Source organism: Myotis daubentonii, chromosome 2 (genome assembly GCF_963259705.1).
Source record: "Myotis daubentonii chromosome 2, mMyoDau2.1, whole genome shotgun sequence".
Classification (NCBI taxonomy): domain Eukaryota; kingdom Metazoa; phylum Chordata; class Mammalia; order Chiroptera; family Vespertilionidae; genus Myotis; species Myotis daubentonii.
This window is the reverse complement of record NC_081841.1, coordinates 43,700,652-43,725,163: the sequence shown is the minus strand read 5'-3', so window position 1 is coordinate 43,725,163 and position 24,512 is coordinate 43,700,652. Positions and strand designations below refer to the sequence as shown.

Genomic DNA, 24,512 nt, shown 5'->3' with positions numbered 1-24,512 from the left:
TGATCACAGGTGGCATTTAATCCTTCCCCTTTGGCTCAGAAATGCCTGGTCTTTATTTGGTGCTGCAATTTTGTGAGAGGACTTCCCCATATTAATTCCCGAGGACACATCTGATACCACAAACCTGTGGCAAAGGCACAGCAGATAGAATTGTCAAGCACTTGCAGAGAGAAAACACATGGGTGATAGCCGGAATATGTTATCAGGAAGTCAGCTCATGCTTTTGCTTCTGCATAATCCCTACCCTGTATCAACCTCCTGCAAGGATCTGTGTGTGGATGGTGTCACTGGGTGAGGTCATCTAACAGGGAGGGCCAGGGTCTGAGTCATTTGGAAAAATTTAGCTACACAGTGAGGGCAGGATCACAGAGGTACTCTACTTAGGTCTTCATGAGCAGGAGATTAAAATCACAATAGCTCTAAAGAGATTCATTTAAATAAAAGCCAGCCAGGAAACTTGAAGGATAAGAAGTAAATCCCCCCTTTCTCCCACGCTCATCTCCCTGGGAAAGGAGTCATTAATTCTTCATTACAGGGTATCCTGTAATCTCCCCATCAGCCATGTGGGAGCTATTTGTCTATGGGTACAATTTTGTCACAGTTTTCTTTAATATAATTTCACTATCACCCTTAAGACTCTTTGTTTCCTGTGTGTGCAGATAGAATTGAATTCAAGGCTTTTTAATGTGACATGTATTTATTCATTAAGTGTGACATATTTCCACTGAATATAAAGTAACCAGACAGACAATAGCACTGTATCAGTTCTGCTGTTGTTTCTTCCATGAACCAACACCATTAAGCAATGCCATATTGCCTGGCTAGCGTGGCTCAGTGGTTGAGCATCCTCCCATGAAACAGGAGGTCACGGTATGATTCCAGGTCAAGGCACATGCCTGGGTTTTAGTCTCAATCCCTAGTAGGGGGCATGCAGGAGGCAGCCAATCGATGTTTCTCATTTATGTTTCTAACTCTCTCTCTCTCTCTCTCTCTCTCTCTCTCTCTCTCTCTCTTTCTTTCTCTGAAATCAATAATATACATATACTTGAGTGGGGGGGGTCCCCTCAGCCTAGTCTTCACCCTCTTGCAATCCGGAACTGCTGACTCCTAACCACTCACCTGTCTGCCTGCCTGATCTCCCCTAACCACTCTCCTGCCTGCCTGATTGCCACTAATCACTCTGCCTGCCTGCCTGCCTGATCGCCCCTAACTGCTTCTGCCTCAGCCCTTGCCACTGGGGCTTCATCCGGAAGGACATCTGGAATGACATCCGGAAGGTTGTTCTGCTGTCCAGTTTAATTAGCATATTACGCTTTTATATATATGAAATGCTATATTATCCAGCAAATATTTTACCTAAAAACATTTTCTGCCCACAATATAGCCAAGAATAAAGAAGTGTCAAAACATACAGTATGCATATGTGGAAACACATGTACTTGTTCCTACCCAACTCTAGCCACAGAACTAATAGACGTAATTTTGAAAGCTCTATTTGCGGACCTAGCCTGTGGGAAAGTGGTTATCTGAAAACCAGGGAGGGAGCCAGTGCGGATGCAGAGGGTACTGGGTGTGGCACGCAGATGTGAGAGGAAGAAGTGGCAGCTGCACATGGGAAGAGAACAATGACAAAATATAGACCTGACATATCAGAAAATGTAGCCAACTAGAGTCATGGGGAACAAAATCTTCCAGGCCTTTTAGTCATTGAGCATTTCACTCTGTTATAGCATTGTGTAATGACTGCTGGGCATAACATGACCCTGAGTGTCAAAAAAGGTTACATCTTTTTTAGTGTACTTAATTGGAGATGTTAACAAAGTGAACTACATTTAAAATTCTTTCCAAATAAAAAAAATAAAATATTTTTGAAGCTTTCATTACCCAGATTATACCTTAAAATGGTACCCTTAATTCTTGTTGAGGCTACACAAGTAAAGCTTTACTGCAGATTTTATTCATCTATCCTATCAGGCTCTCCACTGAATATGTCTGTTTCACTTATTCACATGTGCATGAGAAGATATTAAGAATATGGGATTAAACAAGACTAAGCCTTGGTTTCCAGGTTCACTTTCCTTCCCTTGATAAAGTCAATGCCAGACACAGTCCAGTTTGCTAACTATAGGCCACCACTTAGGGAGCTCACTGAAGTAGAAATGATACATGTATTCTGGAAGTTTTCTGAAAACTAGTGGGACCATGACTAATTCATACTTTTATTCTTTTTAAATTGGAGCCTTAGTAAAGGGTCCTTGATGGAAAAGGAATTCTGTGGCATCCAGAGAGAGGAAGGAAAACTATGCAGAAGCGATGTGACTCAGTGCGCATCACCCTGAAGACGGGGAAGAAGAAAAGCAGAAGGCTGGGCGGGGTAACCCTCTGGTGTGTGCCTGAAGTGGCAGGGGCACACCTTCATCATGTACCAGTATTTGTCATCAGCTGTGTATGCGGCCGTCTTCCTAATTACACGGCACCGCCCCAAATGCTGGGATGGCATCTTGTCTATTTTTGAAGTCCTGTTCTAGGCACCTTGTTGAATCCAAATGTGTTCAGTTCAAAGAAACATTCTCTGGGGGTCAGTATGTAGTAAGAAGAAATGGGAACTATAGATCTGCCCTAAGGACCAAAACTTTTGCATAACGTTTTAACCGTTTGTAGCGTCCCCAGTTTGTCTTTTGCGCCCTCCCTCTTGTTTTGCAGCGGAGCTCAACTCTCAAGGGCCTGAGCAGCCGGGTGGCTTTCTGGAGCCATTCTTTCTGGGAAAGGATTCAGGAGGGACAGAGTGGGTCCAGGCAAAGTTAGGGCAGAAACTTTGGCCCTCAAGGTTATCCCTGATTTGGCCCCGAACTTTTCCAGTTCTGCAGCCCCCCCCATGACCTGCTGACCTCTTCTCTCATTCAGCTGAAATGTAATGTTTCTGTTTTCATGTAGAGAAGAAAGCATATTTCCTCCACCTGACTTGAACAACTTATCAGTAAATAGTTAAAACTTCTAGCCTTCTAGGCTTTCATATAGTAATGGAACATTGGGATTTCTCACCTAAATTATTCTGGAAAAGGTAACAATAACCGCTGCTGCTGCTAGTAATAACAGCAATGAATGCTGATTCCTCACCATGCACTGTGCTAAGAATATCACATGCATGATCACATCTAACCTTTGCAGCAATGTTTTATCATTACAGTTTTTTAAGATGTGGAAACAGGCTTACAAGAGAGTAAGTAATGTGCCCAAGTAAATGTGAAGCTGGAAGTTGGAGTTAAATTATCTGAGTTCAGAGAGGGCACCCTCATCACTAATTATTAGCTAATAATTTTTAATAAATGGCACTATCCTCACTGGAAAAGTTATACCATTTTGTTTTGTAGATGTCACTACCCAAAGCAAAATCAACTCCTTTTCTGTAAGATTTTATGTTGGACACATGCCCTGGCAGGTGTGCTCAGTGGTTAGAACATCAGCCCTTGCACCAAAGGATCTTGGGCTCCATTCCTGGTCATACCTGGGTATGTTTGTCTCTGTCCCTGGCCGGGTGCATGGGAGAGGCAACCAGTCCATGTGTCTCTCTCACATCAATGTTTTTCTCTCTCTTTCTCCTTCCATCCCTCCCTCCCTGCTGATACTCTCTGAAAAGCAATGGAAAAAATATCCTTGGGTAAGGATTAATAACAACAACAAAAAAACATAAAACAAACAAAAAGAATTGTAGGAAACTGAAGGAAATAACCACACCACATACTTGCAAAATACGATCCCCTTCTCGAATCCGGCCATCTTTGGCAGCAATACTATTTGGATCTACCTGCAACAGAGAGGACATACATCTTCAACCGGATCTGCAATTTCTCCCCCCAAAATTTAAAATTATGGTTTTAAAAAATATTTCTAAAAACCTGGTTCACGATTCTCTTGATTTATAGAGTGCATATCAAATTTTTCTCTGTGAAAAAAAATTACTGGTTTTACAGCCACATAGTATTTCATGGTGTAAATAAATGTATCCCAGCTTTTTTATCCACTCACTCCTCTACTGCTGGGCACTTGGGCTGTTTCCAGATCTTGGCTATTGTAAAAAACGCTGCTATGAACATAGGGGTGCATATATTATTTCTGATTGGTGTTTCAGGATTCTTAGGATATATTCCCAGAAGTGGGATTGCTGGGTCAGAAGGTGGTTCCACTTTTAATTTTTTGAGGAAACTCCATACTGTTTCCACAGTGGCTATACCAGTCTGCATTCCCACCAATAGTGCAAACGAAGATTCCCTTTTCTCTGAAACCTCGCCAGCACTTGTTGTGTGTTGATTTATTGATGGTAGCCTTCTGACAGGTGCGAGGTGATATCTCATTGTACTCTTACCTTTTCAACAGCAAGGATAGACCTGGAGATTATCATGCTAAGTGAAGTAAGCCAGCCAGAGAAAAATAAATATCATATCTGGAATCTAATGACCAAAATAAACTGGTGAACAAAATAGAAACAGAGGCATGGATATATGGAACAGACCGACAGAGGTCAGAGGGAAGGAGGTTGGAGGATCCTGGCTGAAATGAGGTGAAGAGATTAGCCAAAAACATACATCCATAGCCCATGGACATAGACAGTAGTGTGGTGATAGCCTGAGGGAGGGTGGGCAGGGGCTCGGTGGACATGGGTAAAAGGAGGGGAAAATGGAGGACATCTGTGATAGTGTAAACAATAAAAAAATTATACGGAAAAAAATCGTTGATTCTAAAAATGTAAATCAACTGCTTTAGAATTAATAATAATACAATTTAAAAGACTAGAGAAACCTTGATTTGAAGACCATTTTTCCTTCCCTCCCTCTCTTCCTTCCTGCCTTCCTTCCTTTATCTGTTCTTCCTTTTTTATATCCATTCACTCATTTCTGTAGCCCAACTGTCAGGCATGGTCTTCAGCTGATTCTAATACTTAGGATTCTCTGGACCAAGAAAATTTACTTTCTACTAGGGTGATTTTTAAATCCTGCCTTGGCTGTCTTAGAAAAGCTGATAGCTATACTGTAAGTCTATACTTTTTAAAGGATTTCTGTCTCATGAGCACATTAATTTATAAAGAGATTTATAATCTATGTTGCTTCAAAATTAAAAAGTCCTACCCATGTAGATTATTATTAGACACTAAATATAGGGTGAAATATATTAACTAAAATGTTTTAGAATAAATAGATACTTAGGGCGCAATTAAGATTTTATCAATATTTTAACACATCAAACTTAAGTGTTGACTTACAGTTTACTGGGGGTAATTCCACCTATCACATTTCACACGATGGCTTCAAATAACCATTTATTTGAGCTTATTTCATCAAAGTTTTTTTTTTGTTGTTGTTGCTGTTGTTTTAGCAACCTATTTCAAATGTTGCATGAGGTTGATCCATCCTATCCAGATGTTAGATATTAGTTGTTTATTAGGTGGTGCCACCTAATAAATGAGTCTTAAGTGATCAATCAAAAACATGCAAGAGGTATAAGAAAAACATTCTTCCAATACGTGTGTTCAGTTCCTATGGCTTGTTTACTACCCCTGGAAAATAAAGTTCTAAAGCTGACATATTTAAATAGTAAACAGAGACTTACTAGGAGGAAGTGAGGAGTGATTAATCAATTGTAACCTGTTTAGAAGCCATTCACAATCTAAAACTTTGTCCTCAGAACTGTTATTAAACTAATATTAAACTTCTACATTTGTTCCTCTGTACATATTACAAAAGAGTATCTGGCAGGTGTTTTCCTTATACTTCCTCACCATAATTGCAGGGATCATCATAGCTGTACATTAAAAAGATGCATATAAACTAGATATTTGCTATAGATTTTTCCATTGCAAGAGCCAGTCAGTAAATTATTTTTTTAAAAAATTATCTTTAATGTTGAAAGTTTACAGATGTCCTCTTCCTTTTTCCTCTTTGCTCCCTCGCCAGGCCTGCACCACACTATTGTCTGTGTCCATGGGTTATGCATATATGCATATAAGTTCTTTGGTTAATCTCTCCCCGAATCTCTGAGATTCATCAGTCTGCTGCATGCTTCAATGTCTTTGGGTCTATTTTTTTTTTTATCAGTTTATCTTGCTCATTAGATTCCACATATAAATGAGATCATGTGATATTTGTCTTTCTCTGGCCAGTCAGTACATTCTTTGGTAAAGTGATAAAGAGTAGCATTTACATTTATAGAGCTGTATAGTTTTCTAAGTGTATTAATTACATTATCCTTTACATTGTCTAAACATCTCTTTAGAAACAATGAGATAAGCATTGTTGTACTAAGTTTCTAGCTGAAGAAGCTGAAGCTCAGTAAGTCAGGTAATGTTTTCAAGATCATGGCCAAGAAAACTTGGAATAGCAATCAGTATCTAGTCTACTTTCCACATATATATATACACACACACACACACACACACATACATACATATACGCACATGTATATTTATTTATACTTGCATATATGGAGGATTTAGATAATATATACATGTACATATGCATATATACATATATTTACATAAAGAGGTGATTTTTAATCTTAAGTATATATAATTACAAAAATCATACCTTACCACTTCTCATAAAATGATTCTTTTGGGAGTTAAAAAAAATCACCTATAATAATAAATTTTGCTTCACAATTTTTCAAAGTAATTAACACGAAGGGTGTTTCACACTCAAGTACCTCATTTTTTAAATAGTAATTATGGGGTTGCATAAAACAAACTAATAGATGCATGCCTTGAATATTCAAATTTATTAATGCTGTCAGCAGAGTAAAATATGTGATTGTTGTGAATATTAGATTTAGAACAATTAGTCAATGCTATTGTTAACAGCACTGATAGAAGACACAGTGGAATGGAAGGACAAATGTTTGCTGATCAAAAACTTTGCTTGACTTCCTGCATACTTATGGGCATTTATTCAAATGTAGACAATGTTACTATTTTTGCTTTTTTCCCTTACTGGGATTCTGTGGTGAAAGATCTGCATTAAACAAGCTGATAATAATTACATTACTTGGGCAACATCATTTACTTTCCTAATTGAAAGTGACAAGTGTTGGAACATGGCCAATTCTTCACATTCAAGCCTCCCAAGGATTTCCTCATGGCGAGTCACTTTACTCCATTCCTCACAGTCTCCCTCCTCTGACCTCGCTCCATGGCCTTTCTTACCTCGCTGACATAAATGCCGGTGTCTTCTTCATCATCCGTGCGGTAACAGACTGTCAGGCCCAGCTTCTCTTGACTGCTAACACGACACAACTCGACCTCCTGAGAAAAACGCACGCACAGCGACATTTATCTCAGAGAGGAATCCCACAGCAGAACGGAGTTTCCCTGGGCTGTTTTCATAATGATTGCCCAACTTCTGAAATTAAGTTGTTACCAAAATCATCAAAATAGACCTTCAATGTTCATTTCTCTATATTTAAGCCAACGTTTCCAGTGTCATTGTATAGTTGGAAATGTGCATTTTTTGCATGAAATCATAAGCTTAAAACTCCTTAGAAATCACACAATGAAGTATAAGTAAATGTGCATACATTAATAAGATGGAATCAATAACATATTTGAGAATGTCAGAGTAGATGGCAAAATGTTCATTAAAATATTGAGAGTCACTGTGTCTTTATTTGTATTTTAATAAAAAACAGTTCAAATAAAAAGGACTATATTAGATTCTACATTAATTCTTCTTTTGAGTTCTATCCAATAAGATAATAAGCAAGTATTTTGTGTGGCTTAGGTCAAGGTTTCTATTATCTGGTAGAAGTTCTGGCCCCTGAGATGAAATGGGTTCATCCAAACTGAAGGGAGAGACCCATCAACAGTCATGTGGGCAGAGGCAATGATTCAAAATGCAGCAGTAAATGAACAAGGAAACACCTTTACTGAATCACATGGCTAAGAGGCTTAGAAAGTCAGTCCTTAGGTAATGTATATTGAATCTATTTCCTGATTTATGTTCAGCAAAATAATAATAAATTTCAGTGTATTTCAGTTTTATATCATGAAATAGACTTGTACTACTCTCGGCAGCAGATGACTTTAGGATAAATTGCATAATTCCAAGGACTAAAACACAAATTGGAACTCTCATCTGGAGCACCTGTTCCAGTTGGATGGAGAATATAAGGCCCTTTAGTAAATCACCCGATGAGAAAGAACAAAGTACATTTAAATAGAAACTGACGTCTGGATTCCGTTCCTAGAACTCGGGCCCCGTGGGAACTGCAAATGTGCCTGTCTTGCTTACTGCTCCTTCTCCATGGTCTACAGCAGGGATGCACTGAGGGCGGACACTGGTTGAAGGGTGATTGCTTTTATTTCAAAATCTGTCCTAAATGCTTGTAACTTTCTGTGAAATCATAATTAAGTCATCTTTCCTCTTTTTTTAAATAATATTTTTTATTGATTTTTAGAGAGAGGAAAAGGAAGAGGGAGAGAGAGAGGGAGAAACATCCATGTGAGAGCAAAACATGGATCAGCTGCTACCTGCACGCCCCCTACCCAACCAACTGAGCCACACCCGCAAGGGCAGTATTGCGTCTTAATTGAAGGTTGATTGTGTGTGTGTGTGTGTGTGTGTGTGTGTGTGTGTGTGTGTGTGTAGGAAAATATTTCAAAGATTGATATTAATAAATAATCCACCTAACTGTCTATAATCTGAAATAACTACCAGGCCTAAATAAAGAAAAATTCACTTTATTTTAAACAAGAGGATACTTCCCAGTATATTCTGCGTTACATTTGAAGTAGCCTCCCTTTCAATTTTGCATTTCAGTGAAGTCTTTGTCTTTGAATAATAATCATTTATTTTAATGACATGCTATAAACCACAGGTAAGTCCTTAGCAAGGGTAAACTATCATAAGCTCCAGTGACCAATAATTTCACAGCTAATATGAAATCAAATAAAACGGCAATCTCCTATCTTGAGACATGCACTTCAAATTGGTGAATTACATAGAACAATGAATGCTGACTTTCTAACTGGTGGGCAAATATACTCTAAATCACATTACAATGATTAAAAAGGGCATGGTGTATGCTGAACAGTAAAGAAAAAAGGATGAAAAATCTTTTCACCTAAAGGAAGAATTGGGGGGAAAAGTGATACGATTTGGCACCAGAAGCAAAAAGTAAAACCGAGCAAGGATATTTTCACAACTGGCAATAATTAATGCCTCCAGAGGGCAAGACTACTTGACTGAAACTGGGACATTAGGAAGGAATTACCACAACAAAAGAGCTCCAATTACAGCAATGAAGTACACAGTTGAGGAGTAAAGAAGCTTGTGATTCCTAAGAGGAAATCTAAACACCCATAAAGAACTGAGATTGGGACCTTTAAATTCAAGCAAATGAAGAGCCTTCGTTAAAAGCTGAAATCCATTGATTTTTAATGTCCTGCCAACAGCACAGGAGAAAGTCCCTTCCCAGTGGGAAGTTGTTTCCCAGGGGAGCATTCCTTTCCTGAGTGTGTTCTCCACGTGCTCAGTGGTGTGCCCTGGCTTCATGACTGTTTAGAAGATGCATATCAAAATACTTTCCAATAAAATGGAACCTATACACTAAAATAAAAAGGGCTGCCCAGCTGGTGTTGCTCCGTGGTTGAACGCTGACCTATGAACCAGGAGGTCACGGCTTGATTTCCAGGTCAGGGCACATGCCTGGGGTGTGGGCTCAATCCCCAGTGTGGGGTGTGCAGGAGGCAGCCGATCAATGATTCTCTCTCATCACTGGTGTTTCTATCTCTCCCTCTCCCGTCCTCTCTGAAATCAATAATAAAATATTTAAAAAAATTAAAAGGGCAGAATCCACCCTTTTTACCACAAATAAAAGCATTTACCCAAGAATCACAGGGGAAAGAAGACTAAGATCCTGAGGTCAAAACAACTTTTCAGTACTGTCATCGTACTGGACCTAAGCGGATGGGTGAAACAGGTCTCAGTGTTCCCTACAGCACCTTTGTTTCCAACATCTCCCTTTTATAAACACTTAGCACCCTGAATTAATTTGATCTCCCTGAAGTTCTTAAGGACTGCCTGCCTGTCTAGGTAGCCAGTCGTGTTTCAGGTGTGCCACCACGATTACCTGTCTGCTAAAAATATCTGGGGTTTGGTATGATCTTTCATTCTCTCAAAGTAGCTCTTGAGTCAGAAAGATAATTGATAAGTCCATATTTCTTAAAGGGGTCATCATTAAAATTACTTAAAATGTGGGCCATCCAGAGGTCAATACATACTAATAAAGACTGAAAATACCAAGCTTTAATTCAAAAGATGAACTTTTTGGTGTCGCGATTTCAGGCTCTGAAGGAAACTCAAGTGCGATTCCCTGGATGCCACAAACCACCACCGTACACCAGTCCCAAGTGTGGGCCTGCATTTCTTTCTCTGGTTGAGAATGCCTCAGACACTACACATTCCATATTAGTACCCAGATGCATACGCTTTAGAATCAAAGTTCCTTTAATTGTATGACAAAATAACTAACACGCAGCTACCTGTAGAGCATGTTGTTTGCAGGAGGCAAGGGTGGCTTGGTCAAGCCTAATTCTCTGAAAGGAATGCTTGGGCGCGGGTTGCATTTAGCATTCCCTTCACAGTGCACCCAGACTCTGATTTTTGAAGAAACAACCTCCGGTAATAGAGGATGCTTTCCCTAACAACGCCCCTACCTTTCCCCCTGTCACAGGGAAGCTGTTTGATGAAAGACATAAAAGTGAAATGCTACCTTCTGCACATTTTCTGCACGGAGACGATCCAGGGGCGTATACAAATCAAAGCCGAGCCGATGCTCGCCATCCATAAGTCATTTGTGACTGCGGTGGAAGAAGCACTTCACAGATCTGGGGAAGCTACATTCATTTTGGCTTCCGTGTGCTTTAAGATGCTATGTTCTGGGAGTATGTACAAAGTCCCTTTAAAAAATCAAATCATGGTATCTAATCCTGTGAGAAATTGATTATGTGGAGGTTGAGGGTGGAGCCTGAGATTGAAGTTAGAAAAGCTTGCTGTGAATCATCCTTCTAATCTTAGAATGACAAGAGGGGGGATTTTACATCAATCCGTTAGACGACAGTGCTGGGAAATGTATCTATTTTTTATAATTGGATCTAGGGAGAAAGTAGGAACTTAAAAAGAAAAAAAACACTACGCTTGCTTTTGCTTTCTAGATAGGACTTTCCTGTTGGGGGAAGAACTGAGGCTTGCAGCTGCCTGTCACGGCTGTTGAAGCAAATTGTTTCTAAACTCCAAAGAGGTCAGAGGTCTGTGACACAGGTTTTCCCCCTGAATGAGAAAATTCAGAGGCTGCCTGAACTACTCAAGTCTGGAGAAGAGCCAGAGCTAGACACGATGGTCACTGACATTAACTGACAATCATGGAGACGGGCTATTGTGTCCACACCTTCCTTTTTATTTCATTTGTTTTGCTGCCTTTTATTTATCAGACAGCATATGGACTACTATACAAGTTAACTATTAATCACTGTCTTACATTTTGCATTTTTAAAAGATATTTTTATTGATTTCAGAGAGGAAGGGAGAGAGAGATAGAAACATCGATGATGAGAGAGAATCATTGATCAGCTGCCTCCTGCATGTCCCCAACTGGGGATCGAGCCCACAACCCCGGGGCATGTGCCCTTGACTGGAATCGAACCCGGGACCCTTCAGTCCCCAGGCCAACACTCCATCCACTGAGCCAAACCGGCTAAGGCCCATTTTGTATTTTTTAAAAATATAGTTTTATTGATTTCAGAGAGGAAGCAAGAGGGAGAGAGAGATAGAAACACCAATGATAAGAGAGAATCATTAATTGGCTGCCTCCTGCTTGCCCCCTACTGGGGATCAGGCTGCAACCCAGGTATATACCTTTGACTGGAATTGAACCCGGGACCCTTCAGTCCACAGATAGACGCTCTATCCACTAAGCCAAACCGGCTAGGGCTTACATTTTGTATGTTGATTAGTAACTAGGAAAAAAGCCATACTTAGATATTTCAACAAAATATTTCTTTAAAAAAGAAAGTGGAAAATATGAAAATTTTAACCCCCATAGGTAAGAGAAGCCTAGATACTCTACTGCAGCAATTTTCAACCTTTTTCATCTCATGACATAAATTAATTACTAAAATTCGATGGCACACCATATATATATCCCTACCTGGCAATTTAAAAAACAGGTATAATTTTGATTCATTCACACTGGAAGACTATTGTTATGTTGCCTATTGTCATTTTTTAAATTGATAGTCTAAGGGAAAAGAGGTCAGTGCCCCTGACTAAATAGTTAGGTATTGCATATTTGAAAATTTTTTTGGTATACCGGTTGAAAATTGCTGCTCTGCTGTGAAAATATTGCTTCAATGTCATTATCTCCTGGATAATGAAAACCAGGTATAATACTTAGTGAGAGTAAATAATAAAAGTCCTAGAGTACCCAAATTGCTATTACAACACTTCAGGCCATACACCCCAACTCCAAACATTCATAACAAGTAGCTGCAACTAGTAGCTAAGTCACGTTTCATAGAGTCATTAGGGTGAAAGCAAAAACAATGTGACGAACACTCACATCCCTAACCCAGCCCCTAATTCAATCATTTCTTTTTCAATTATTTTGTGGTGAAATGTGGGTAGTGTTTAATTCTCAAATACCTACTCTTAGACACCTTCTGGATTCTTTGGGAAATAATACTGACACATTTTTCTAGGCATAGGTGTCTGTTTCTCACTATGGGCTACGCATTGCCGTAGGAAGCCATAAATTATTCATTTTGAATGAATGTTATACTTTAACAAAAAATAAATATCAATAATGGATGTCATGAGTTCTGGGCCAGGAACAGAGAATTTGGTGAGTGTGAGAGATGGTACACCAGCTTTGTACTGTTACTTCTTCAGTGCCAACTAGAGAATCAGGCCAATTGTCCCTTAATGGGCTTTCTCCCAGTCCTGCTCTAAATCAAAGAACAAAGGCATGGGAGGCAACAAGGGAGATGCTTTTGTTTATATCTTCAGATAGGTTATTTTTTTCTATTTTGATTACGTATCTTTTGAGAAAATTGAAGTTGATTTTAGATATTAGGATCATGTGATTTACCTTTGTAGGAATCCAGAAATACAGTTTTCATATTTGGCTTCTGAGTTTTTGTTTGTTTGTTTTTTAAGAATTTGTTTCATGGATTTTTTAGAGAGAGGGGGAGAAAGAGGGAGAGAGAAAGGAACATCGATGTGACAGGAAACATTGATCAGCTGCCTCCTGCATGTCCCCCATTGGGGACTGAGCCTGCAACCCGGGCATGTGCCTTGACTGGGAATAAAACTGACAATCTTTCACTGTACAGGATAATGCCTAACCAACTGAGCCACACTGGTCATGGCATTGACTGCTGAGTTTTGAACAAACATTAAAATGATCATTTGTTAGCTTACTAATGGAATTTCTAAATATCCAGTCATTTGTGGCCAGATTTTGTGATTTATACGTTAGCTCCATCAAAATAGTTCAACATGCCATAAGCAATGTGTAGAATAGACTATTTCTAAAATGTCATTTCCACAATTGCTTCACTTTTAAAACATCCACTTTAAACACTCCACTCTCTGATCAGCTCAGATACTCTTGCATTCTCACTCTTTGCTCTTCCATTAGACCTGGAACCTAATTATCCTTCTAATTTTCACTATCAACAATTCCATTAGGCCTTCTCCTCTCTCCTTGCTCAGCATGGAATCCTCAGTTAGTCATAATAATCTGTTATAAACATTCACAACTCCCTTATTTTCTGAGTCTACAGTATCACTGAGTGAAGGGCCAGTCAATCACAGTTAAGTCCAATGATTCCCTTCCTGTATTCCTACCTGAGCAGCTGTGTAGTCCTGGAGAAAAACACACAACCATGCTTATCACACTGATGCTTCCACTGTAAATGTGTTACCACTGTAAACTCATCACTTGTCTAGTTGTACCTCTTTTCTCAAATGTCCAACAGACCCTGCCCACTCTCATTGATGACCTCACCTCATAGTTCATTGGACACTGGTAGATAATTACTACCTCAACTACCTATTCTCCCAGATGGATATTTAACACCCCTTTTCTCTGCTACAGTGCCTTCTCTCTCTTCACTCTTAGGTGATCATCCTGTTCCATGCTCCATTGAGAAAAAAAGTAATGAAATTGAACCAACTGCACCTTCCCTCCACTCAAAGTAGCAATCTAAATTCATCTGTAACCACCTCGCCGTTTATCCCTCTATTATAATAAAAGAAAGACACCCAATTCTTTCACAAGGCAATGCCTCCCCTCATGCTTTATTATTCCTTTTTTATTTTTCAAGAGTTTTTCTCATGGAATTATTCCTTCTCTTTCTCTTGTGTCATCAGTTTGTCTTGTTAGATCATTTTCATTGCTATTAACCCTCCCCTCCCCCCAAATCACTAATAAATTCACATGGGGTGGCTAGGAGGAAATCCAATAGAGATGGTGATCAGCTTTAGGTTGGGGTTGTTGGAACAACCTAATAAAAGTGCCTTGGAAGAGATCATAAAATTGTCCGTGGTGTTCATCAAAACCAAATTTCCAAGCAGAGAACCTCTCAATGAAAGAAGACAGAGATAGGCAACAGCATGTTACGATAGAGGAGCTTTAGTAGGTAATGAGTATGAAGCTGAGGGTGTAAGATTTGGGTAGATGAAATGGCATGGTGAAAAATAAAACTGGAGAGGTAAACAAGGGCCCTACCCTGGAAGGATGACCACACATGTTAAGTAACTTGGAATTTTTGCAAAAGTAAAAGAGGAGTCATTGTAAACCAAATACAGCCTGATTTGTAGTTTGGAAATATGGCTTCAGCAGAAGCACAATGATCTTACTGGTTCTTATACTATTCTTTAATTCTCACCTGGGATGGAATGTTGGAGAACTTCCAGGAGAAGAGTGTGTTGGGGTGGCAAAATCACTGCTTGAAATGAGAGAGCCTGGTAGAAGTATGTTATGGTAGTAAGATGCTTGGAGACAAGAACAAGGTTGAGAAGCTAATGTTTGCTGTAATGTAAACGGAATCAGAGTGATTAATACAGGACTCCAAGAGAGAAGGGCTTGAATTGAAAAATTTCTTGGTATTCTTTTCACCCTTCACGGTGAACTTAAAAGAAGAAATAGCACACTGAACCTTTACATGGAAATACGGTCCATTCTCTGAGAGGCTCAAACATCTATTGCCATATTGATGGTGCTGCTTTTCACCTGGTCCTGCTGGCTATTGTATCTCCACTCCTGGCATCTGTAAATTGTCTTTTCTTTGAATTACTGAAAATAGCTTTTTCAAAAGAAAGTGTTAACAGCATTTCTTTGAGATTAGCTATGTGCTCTCCACAAAGTAAATGGTCAAAAAGACAGGGTGTGCCTTTGTGCCTTGGAAGTCCCTGATTCAATGACTGCACTTCTTGGTGACATTCATTGTCATGCGTTTGAGCTGGCTATGTTTTCATTAAAGAAGATACCGCCTACTTTTGGGATGCTGTTTTAAAGTAAACAACAACAACAAAATAGTCCATCATTTTGAAGAGGCAGGCGTTTACTTGAGAAAGGTAAAATATCTATCCTTTACCTAAATATAAGGATCTGTATAGACAATCCATAAGTATTCCGGGTGGCAAAATCAGCATTACAGAAGAATAACAGCAAAACTGAAACATTCACAAAATGATCCTCTACCCTGGCCGGGTAGCTCAGTTGGTTAGAGCATTGTCTTGATATGCCAAGGTTGGGGGTTTGATCTCTGGTCAGGACAGATAGGAAAAATCAACTAATGGATGCATAAATAAGTGGGACAACACATCAATGTTTCTCTTTCCATTTCTCTCTTTCTCTAAAATCAATTTAAAAAATTATCCTTGCCGAAACCGGTTTGGCTCAGTGGATAGAGCGTCGGTCTGCGGACTGAAAGGTCCCAGGTTCGATTCCGGTCAAGGGCATGTACGTTGGTTGCGGGCACATCCCCAGTAGGAGATGTGCAGGAGGCAGCTGATCGATGTTTCTCTCTCATCGATGTTTCTAACTCTCTATCTCTCTCCCTTCCTCTCTGTAAAAAATCAATAAAATATATTTTAAAAAACAATTATCCTCAAGAGTACCTTCAAGGGAATTTAGTAAACTCGGACTGAACTAGGTTATAAATATCAACATTGAGTGTCAAGCTATGCTGGTAAGGGTTATCATTATTTTATTTAATGGGTAACAATGTCATTGGCAGCCATCATTTTTGGAATACTGGAAGCCCTGTTAAATATTTGGCAGAGAAGCTGAGACACTGCTTGCCCCTTGAGATGTAGTACATATGGGTAGGGACAAAGAAGCAAAAAAGGCAAAATGAAGAGACAAGGGTTGCAGTCTAATATAAGTCTAAGAAGGAGTATATTCAGGTTTGGTAGGATTAAGATTGCTCCAAAGGGCACAGAGTTAAGGAGGAATAGTTATTGTGAATTTGGGCTAAAATTTAATGAAAGGAAAGAATGTGGGCCATGTTAACAAAAACTACTTTTTGAAATTCAATGGAGATATTAATCTAAATTTATCAAATAACATTCCATTTATTATGCTTCATGTTGGGTCAATATATTAACATGCAATAGACTTTTTTGGTGTGAACAATAGTGTAAATATACTATTTGCTTCATAGTGGGTCAGATTAATTGTAAAAGTCACACAGACACTACATTACAAAACATTACATAGAATAAATCTGTGTTCTGAAAGTGGATCAAAGAAAGAAATGTTTCATGTTATTATATTTTACTAGGGGCCCGGTGCACGAAATTCGTGCACTGGGTGTGTGTGGGGGGGAGTGTCCCTCAGCCCAGCCTGCCCCCTCTCACATACTGGGAGCCCTCAGGCATTGACCCCCATCACCCTCCAATCGCAGGATCAGCCCCTTGCCCAGGCCGGACGCCTCTGGCTGAGGCGTCCGGCCCGGGCAGTGGGGACCCGCAGCTGCAGTGGCCCCGTGATCGTGGGCTTCGCTTTAGGCCCAGGCAAGGGACCCCTAGCTCCTGGGACTGCCAGCTTCGACCGTGCCCAGCTCCCATCACTGGCTCCACCCCTACTTCCTGCTGTCACTGGCCAGGGCGGCAAAGGCGCCTGATTCTCCGATCATGGCGGGGGGGCAGGGCAAAGGCGGCCCCAGGGCCGCCTTTGCCCTGCCCCCCAGCTCTTAGCTCCCCCCTGGGTTTCTGATCACTGTCAGTGGCAGGAGGCTTCTTCATGCTTTCCCTTTCGCCTCCCTGCATTGTGCCTACATATGCAAATTAGCCGCCATCTTGTTGGCAGTTAACTGCCAATCTTAGTTGGCAGTTAATTTGCATATAGCCCTGATTAGCCAATGAAAAGGGTAGCTCGTACGCCAATTACCATTTTTCTCTTTTATTAGTGTTGATACCCAATATTTAAGACATTGGTTGAAAATATAATCAAATAATGAATTAAATTATTTTCTTGCTACGAAAATCCATAATATTGTCTGCCTTACTATGATCATCTAAAAATATGGTACTCTGTTCCAGCATCTGATGGTCAGTAAGAATCTTGATCCACAAGATTACTACTTATTAAAAGATTCTGGTATTCCACATCTCAAAATTAATATCACAGTGTAAAATCACAAATCTCTTTGTAAATACATAGCGATTAATTGTAGGTAACTAGCCGATTCTGAATTCATGCATTATACCATATTTGGTAGGTTCTACATGTTGCCACAGGCCATGAGCCCCAAGTGTCCCAAGAGTTCATTTGATAGCACAGGCTTCAGATTTTTCTGTCTCTTCTTTTTGGAGCTGGCTCTCCTACTTCCTTTTTAATGCCAGTCTATTATGATACATGAAATGCACCACATCCTTATTGTACTGGCAATAAAATTCTAATAGCATGCATTACAACCAATTAGTAGACCTGAATATCTCCTGATCTGATGAATGAGAAAGGAGGGTCTACTTTTATCTATTTCAGATATTAGACATTAAATTCCAGACTAGGAGACGCCCGAGTTTATGTTAACACAACAGAAATTGGTCAATCCCCCTCAGAACTTCTCTTTATTTAAAAACCATTCCGGAACTTTTTCAGCATGTGTTATTAGGGAAACACAAAGGGAAGATTAACAAAGCAGCAGAAGAAGAGGAAATAAATAAACCTGTTGACAAGATGAACTTTATTTCCATCAGCTGGTTACTGGAGCAGGAAATACAGGCTTTTCTAATGAAGTGCTGGGCTATTCAACTTTTCTCTAAGCTCTTTCATAGTGGGGGGGTGGGGAGCTTTCTTCGTGGTCATCATAACAGGAAAAGTACAAGACTTTTAAGCCAGTCAAGATCCCATAAATGTCATAAAAATTGTCCCGCATTATTTTTTCCTATTCTTTTTCCTGTTTGGTAAAGTAGCATTTTCATACAATTAAATAAGTTCACATTCCCTCATAGATATTTCTGATCTAACCAAGGAAACTAAACACTAAAATAGATCTATTACAAAATATAACAAAAGATAAGGTTATAAAATGTGGAACTAAAAGCTTTGTGTTTTACTCAACATTTTTTACCTTTTCTTCAAAACACTCAAAATATTTGATGAGGTGTTTTTGTTTTTGTTACTCAAGAAGCAATATATGCATTTTAAACATGCCCAGTCTTAGAAAGGAGAAAGTTCATTTTGGGGAGGTACTGTACATACTTAAGTTCTACTGAAGCTCCCTCAAAATGTATATAACATTACTTAAAGGCATAATTGCATGTCTGCATATTTTCTAAATTTGATCAGGGCTCCTTATCTGTACCCATAGCTTCATAATTAAAAATAGACTGTAATATTTATCACAAATATTATCTTATCATGTGAGCTTGTAAATTTTTGTAAGAATATATATATATATATATATATATATATATATATATATATATACACACACACTCTCACATATGTATCGATTTATTCTAGACAGTTTAATTTCCCCAGTGACTGGTGCATAGGTATGTAATTGTGTTTGTATAATCTGGATGCCAACTTGTATCATCTTAAAGGAATTTGAGTAGCATTTTATGACCCGAGATAGATAATTAAACACAATAAATAATCAGGTTAATTTTAAAATTTTTATTTATTTAACATATTTATTTATTAAAATTATTTACTCAACTATTTTATGTATTGCTGTTTCCTTGGGCTTTTGTGGAGAATGCATGCTTCTCTACTTGCTACTAACAAAATTAGTCTGATCATTTTGGCCACTTGAAAATTAATTTCAATCATTGCATTATGTATTGTGCAGCCTAGTTTGGTAACTACATAAGAACATGAATCATCAAAATTAACCTGACCTACATCAGCATCTGTTCACTACCACATAATTTATAATTGCAAAGCATCATAAATGCCCTCTATGTCCAAACTATCAGAGTTCTTGAATACTAGTAAATAAGGGAATATGTAACTGGTGGGTTTTATGACTCTGAAGAACTTTTACAATATGAAAATGATCATGATAAACACTACATAATAAAGCAGCACACAAGTTTACATAACATATAACCTCTCCTCCTCCCATCCCCTTTTTTTAAGTCTTCTAATCAAAGAAAAATTCCTGGAAAAAAATATGAGTAGTTCACTCCAGTTGCTGTTATAATGATAATTCCTTTCTTTTTAAATATATCCTTTTATTTCCAAACACATCTTCTGTGAGCACTTACTTACTTAGAATCAGAAAATAAGCATTATTTCAAAATACAAATATTAATTATTGAAAAAAATAATAATAAATTCTATGTATGTTATGAAGTTGCAGGTTTCTATTCCTTCCCTTCTACTCAATCATTTTTTTTTACTAGAAAACTGACTAGAAAGCAAGAAAATAATGTAATTTGATCAACTCAGTGGAGTGAGAAGAAACTAACCACAAATGTCAAAAGACACTACGTGTGAGTAAGAAGCTCAAGTGGCTGTACGGCATGTCTCACCTAATCCGTGAGCAACAGAGAAAACTACTTAATAGAATAGGGTCTTTGGAAAATGAGGAGTAGTTGTCTTGAGGCCTTATCTAATAAATAAAGAACAACATGCAACCCTGGCCGGTTTGGCTCAGTGGATAGAGCACCGGACTGCAGATTGAAGGTTCCCAGGTCTGATTCTGGTCAAGGGCACATATCTCAGCTGCAGGCGACCCAGGTCCAGTAGGGGCATGTGCAGAAGGCAACCAATTGATGTGTGTTTCTCATATCAATGTTTCTCTCTCTCTGTCTTTCCCATGCCTTCCACTCTTTCTAAAAAAATCAATGGAAAAAATATCCTCAGGTGAGGATTAACAAACAAACAAACAAACAAGAGAATGTGCAGGCAATGAATTCTCAATGCCTGAGAGTCTGAAATTTCAAAATCTTGCATAGTTTAAAAATATTATTTTGTCTTAATGTAAAGGAGATATACATGCTAAACCTCAGTTGTTTTTAAGCCCAAAGTACAGCCAAGTGTTACAGTGATGGAGTGCCGGCGCCTAAAGTTCTCTGTGCTTGTACTGGGGCCAAATCTCTACATGATGAACAGGTCGGAATTAAGGACTCTCCACAAATCTAATCATCTTCCCAACCTGACTAATGATGTCACCATTGTGCTAATCAAGCTAGTTTAAGTCTTCAGGATTACCTTATAGTCTCCAACTTTGGCTTTTTTCCAATAATTGGTCATTGCTTACAAAATTATTATTTCTATTCCTTCTGTTGTTTTACTAGTTTGGTCTTCATTTCTCTTCTCAACCATTTCTAACCCTCCTGAATCCATCTGGACTATTGCTGCTTGGTTAATTTTCTTAATATCCTAAGGATTGCCAGAAGCTCTGGGAGGATTTTGAGGGGTGACATGAGGAACCCTAAATACTATAGGAGAGTGTACAGCCAGAAAGATGCTATATTTTAATGTCTGCTTTTTAAAAAAATCTAAAAATAGGCATCTTCTAAGGAAACTGGGTAACTGTCATCTGTGCATTTAAAATGGATAATAGATATTAATACCGAGGGCAGAGATTATTTCTTTTACCTTAAATACTGAATTACATGATATAAAGATAAATATTGCCTGAGTGAATGCAAAACTCCAACAGAACTCCAATAAAACAACTTTGTGCCTGACACTAGGTATTAGGAATACCACTTTTAGAAACAAAAGAAGGCACATGACTTATCGTGTCACTAAAGTGCTGTTCTAAAAGTCTTCTAATACTATTAGGTGTATCCGAATTTAACTCAATATTTAATCTAGGACAAGCATGTGTGTGAGGGAAAGGGCCTGTGAGAGCACGTGTGTCCATTAATTTATACGGGGCAAGGGATGTATACTACAGAAACAGCAATTTCTGCACACACAAAAATCTGGAAAGGCACCCTCTGGAACATACACTGGCCCTACAAGACTCTGTCCTTCCTGCTTGCCATGCCACTGCTACCCAGCACCCCAGGTAGTCGCTGCCTCTGAGTGCTCCCGACTAAAATGCAGAAATTCTGCAAATTACTTCTATAATGGGCAACGGAGAGAAAAACGAGATAAAATGCAACACAGGAAAAGTCCATTTGAATTCTATAAAATGTTTTCTAATGATGGAGTCTATTAGGTCTTGGAATGATCTCAGCAGGAGAATGTGAAGGCCGTGTCACAAGAAGGACTTGAAAAATCTCAGTGAAAAACTGGTTTTAACTGTCAATCGGGCACACGTCGGCAGTAGAGAAAAGGCAGGGCCGTTAGAACATTCCAGGGTTACCACCATCATTGAAAACTTACGTGTGACAGAGAAAACCTTGTGATTTACTGCTGTGTGCTGGAAGGGAAAGGACACTGCTGTCTCAAAGATCCATTCTATTTGCTTTCTAGGGAGGGAAGTCAGTGTAACCTTCAAAATATGGTTTCCTAAGTAAACAGTGTGAGGCAGGAGGGTCTAGCAACGAGAGGCAGCGGGCTGCCTGCCACGAGTAGTTGTCCTAACTACTGCACGCGTCTCATTTAAGGAAAATGTTCATTTGAAGAACCTTCAACTTTCCACCGTGAATGGAAGCTTTGTTCATGACTGCACTGTGGGCAGACCACGGTCCTGCTGCTGCTCCCAGATTTCAGCTCTTTCTTTCCCAGATTTTGTGAGCAATGTACTCATGTACATGGATAACACAATCCCATTTGCAAAGAGGAAAGAAAGAAAACATTTATCGTAAAGAACTATACTGTAGACTTCTCTTCAGTGCCTGGTGGTCCTCTGAGACCTTCATTTCTTTCCTTCACAAACGCAGACGAAGTTTAAGTGTATTTCATTAAAATACCAGCCACTCCATTGTTCAGAACTAAGTCCGTTTCATCAAAAAGAGGCTCCTAATTCCTCAGATAGCTTCCATGCATGAGGTAATGAACATGTTAGGATTTCAGAAGTACACTTCACAGTCATCCCTTGGGTTTTTCTATTTCACAGAATTTACTACCCATTTTGCTAAATGCCTAGAGAGAACTGGTCAAGCTCACGCTTTCCTTGTTAAAGCTCCTGAAACCCTTGAGTTGTGAAAACAGCCTAATGAAAGGAGCCTCCTTATCCTCCTCCTGCACCCGCAGACTATTCTGGAATGAACGTCTCACATAGGTAGGCATAGCCTCGGTGTGTTTGGGGGCTATTTGGGTGAAATTAGAAAAGTCTCGGAGCAAGACAGACCGGTCTAGAGGGAAACAGGCTGCAAGCGCGGGCAGCGCTGCCATGACAATCACGCCTGCATTCCCTGCTGTTGTCTCACTTATCAATTCTGACAGGTGACTGTCTTGACTCCCTGGAACATTTATCAAAGAGGACAAATCGTGCGAGTGTCAAGCTTGCCGGAATGACGTTGGTTAGTGGTTGACTATAAAGAACAGAGGGCTCATCACCACTTGTCATGCAGGGGAAAGGTGATAGTCTACCTAAATAGTTTCTGTTTATTAAAAAGGAAAGCCATTTAAAAAAATGTATTTGAATCTATACCATTCCCACCTCCTTGATCCAAGTCCTTTTCATTTCACACCTGGACTGTAAAAATTGGCGCCTAATTTGTCTCTCTTCTTTGCGTTTGGTTCCTCCAAATTTGTTCACACTCTTTCAAAAATGGGTTGATCTGGGACACCAACCTGACTCCATCACGCCTCTTTTAACATGGTGTCTCTCTGTTGCCTGTAGTATAAAGCTCAAGTTTCTGTTATGACATAAAAGGCATTTCCTTATCTGGCCGCTCCATGCTTGTTCAGCCTCATCCTGTATCTGTCTTCACTTCTCAAAACGTCCCGCCCAGGGAGTCTGAACTACCTGCAGTTCCTTGAACCTGCTGTGCTTGCCGGTGCTCCACAAGTTTGCACTTGCTCTTGCTTTAGATATCTGCCTGCTCAAAATTCTTCTCAGGTAACATGTCTTCTCTGACCATTCCCCAGAGAATTAGTCACTGGTTTGTTTCTCTGGCCTATTTGTGTATTTTATTATTCTGTAGGTCTCACAGTAATGTAATTATGTATGTCTTCCTGCTTCCACATTTAGACTCTGAGCTGCTTGATGGAAGATAGAATCTGAAATATCATAATGCTCAAAACTATTTTTTTCTGAATTTATCTGAATGCCCATGGCTATCAGAGAGCGAAAAGGAAAATATGCATCATAGTAGAAGTGGAAGTCATTTCAAAATCTTTGGGTCTAAAAGAAAAGTTAATGTAATATGAAAAAAATGTAAAAAGCCTGCATGTGTAATCATTTATTGTGGAATAATCTGTGTTCGCCTACAGAAGGATAGAGAACTTAGAGTGCAATTTTCTTTTCTTATTTTGTTCCAGTTTTTTGAGGTATTATTGATATACAAGAAATTTTAAGGTATAAAATGTGATGATCTAATATATGTATATATTGTGAAATGATTACCACCATGAGCTTACTTAACACCTCCATTCCCTCACATAATTGTGTTTTTGTGGGGAAACCATTTAAGATATTATCTTAATACTTTCAAGGATATAATACAGTATTGTTAATTATCATCATCAATAGATTCCCATAACTTATTTATCTTATAGCTGAAAGTTGTACCTTTTAACCAACATCATCCCACTTGCCCCTATCCACAGTCCCTGGCAAATACCATTCTACTATTTCTTTGATTTAGTATTTTTTAAGATTCCACATATAAGTGAGTACATATAGTGCTTGTCTTTCTCTGACTAGCTTATTCACTTAGCATAATGCCCTGAGTCCATCCACATTGCAGTAAATGGCAGGATTTCCATCTTTTCTATTGTATGTACCAGTATGGACCACATTTTCTTTATCCATTTATCTGTCAGCTAGAGGCCTGGTGCATGAAATTTGTGCATGGTGGTGGGGGGTGTCCCTCAGCCCAGCCTGTGCCCTCTTGTAATCCGGGACCCCTTGGGTAGGGTCCCTAGGCCTGGCCGGT

The 24,512-nt window shown here is 39.2% G+C and overlaps 1 protein-coding gene across 1 annotated transcript in view; it reads right to left on the bottom strand.

Annotated features, from left to right (window-relative positions):
- The window catches only part of PDZRN4 (PDZ domain containing ring finger 4), a 351,666-nt gene that overhangs the window by 14,383 nt on the left and 312,771 nt on the right, over nt 1–24,512 (bottom strand). The window contains exons 6-7 of the mRNA XM_059682583.1: nt 7,193–7,291; nt 3,743–3,805 (exon numbers count right to left, since the gene is read on the bottom strand). Of these exons, the coding sequence (XP_059538566.1) occupies nt 3,743–3,805; nt 7,193–7,291 (162 nt within the window). The remainder of the gene's footprint in view (nt 1–3,742; nt 3,806–7,192; nt 7,292–24,512) is intronic.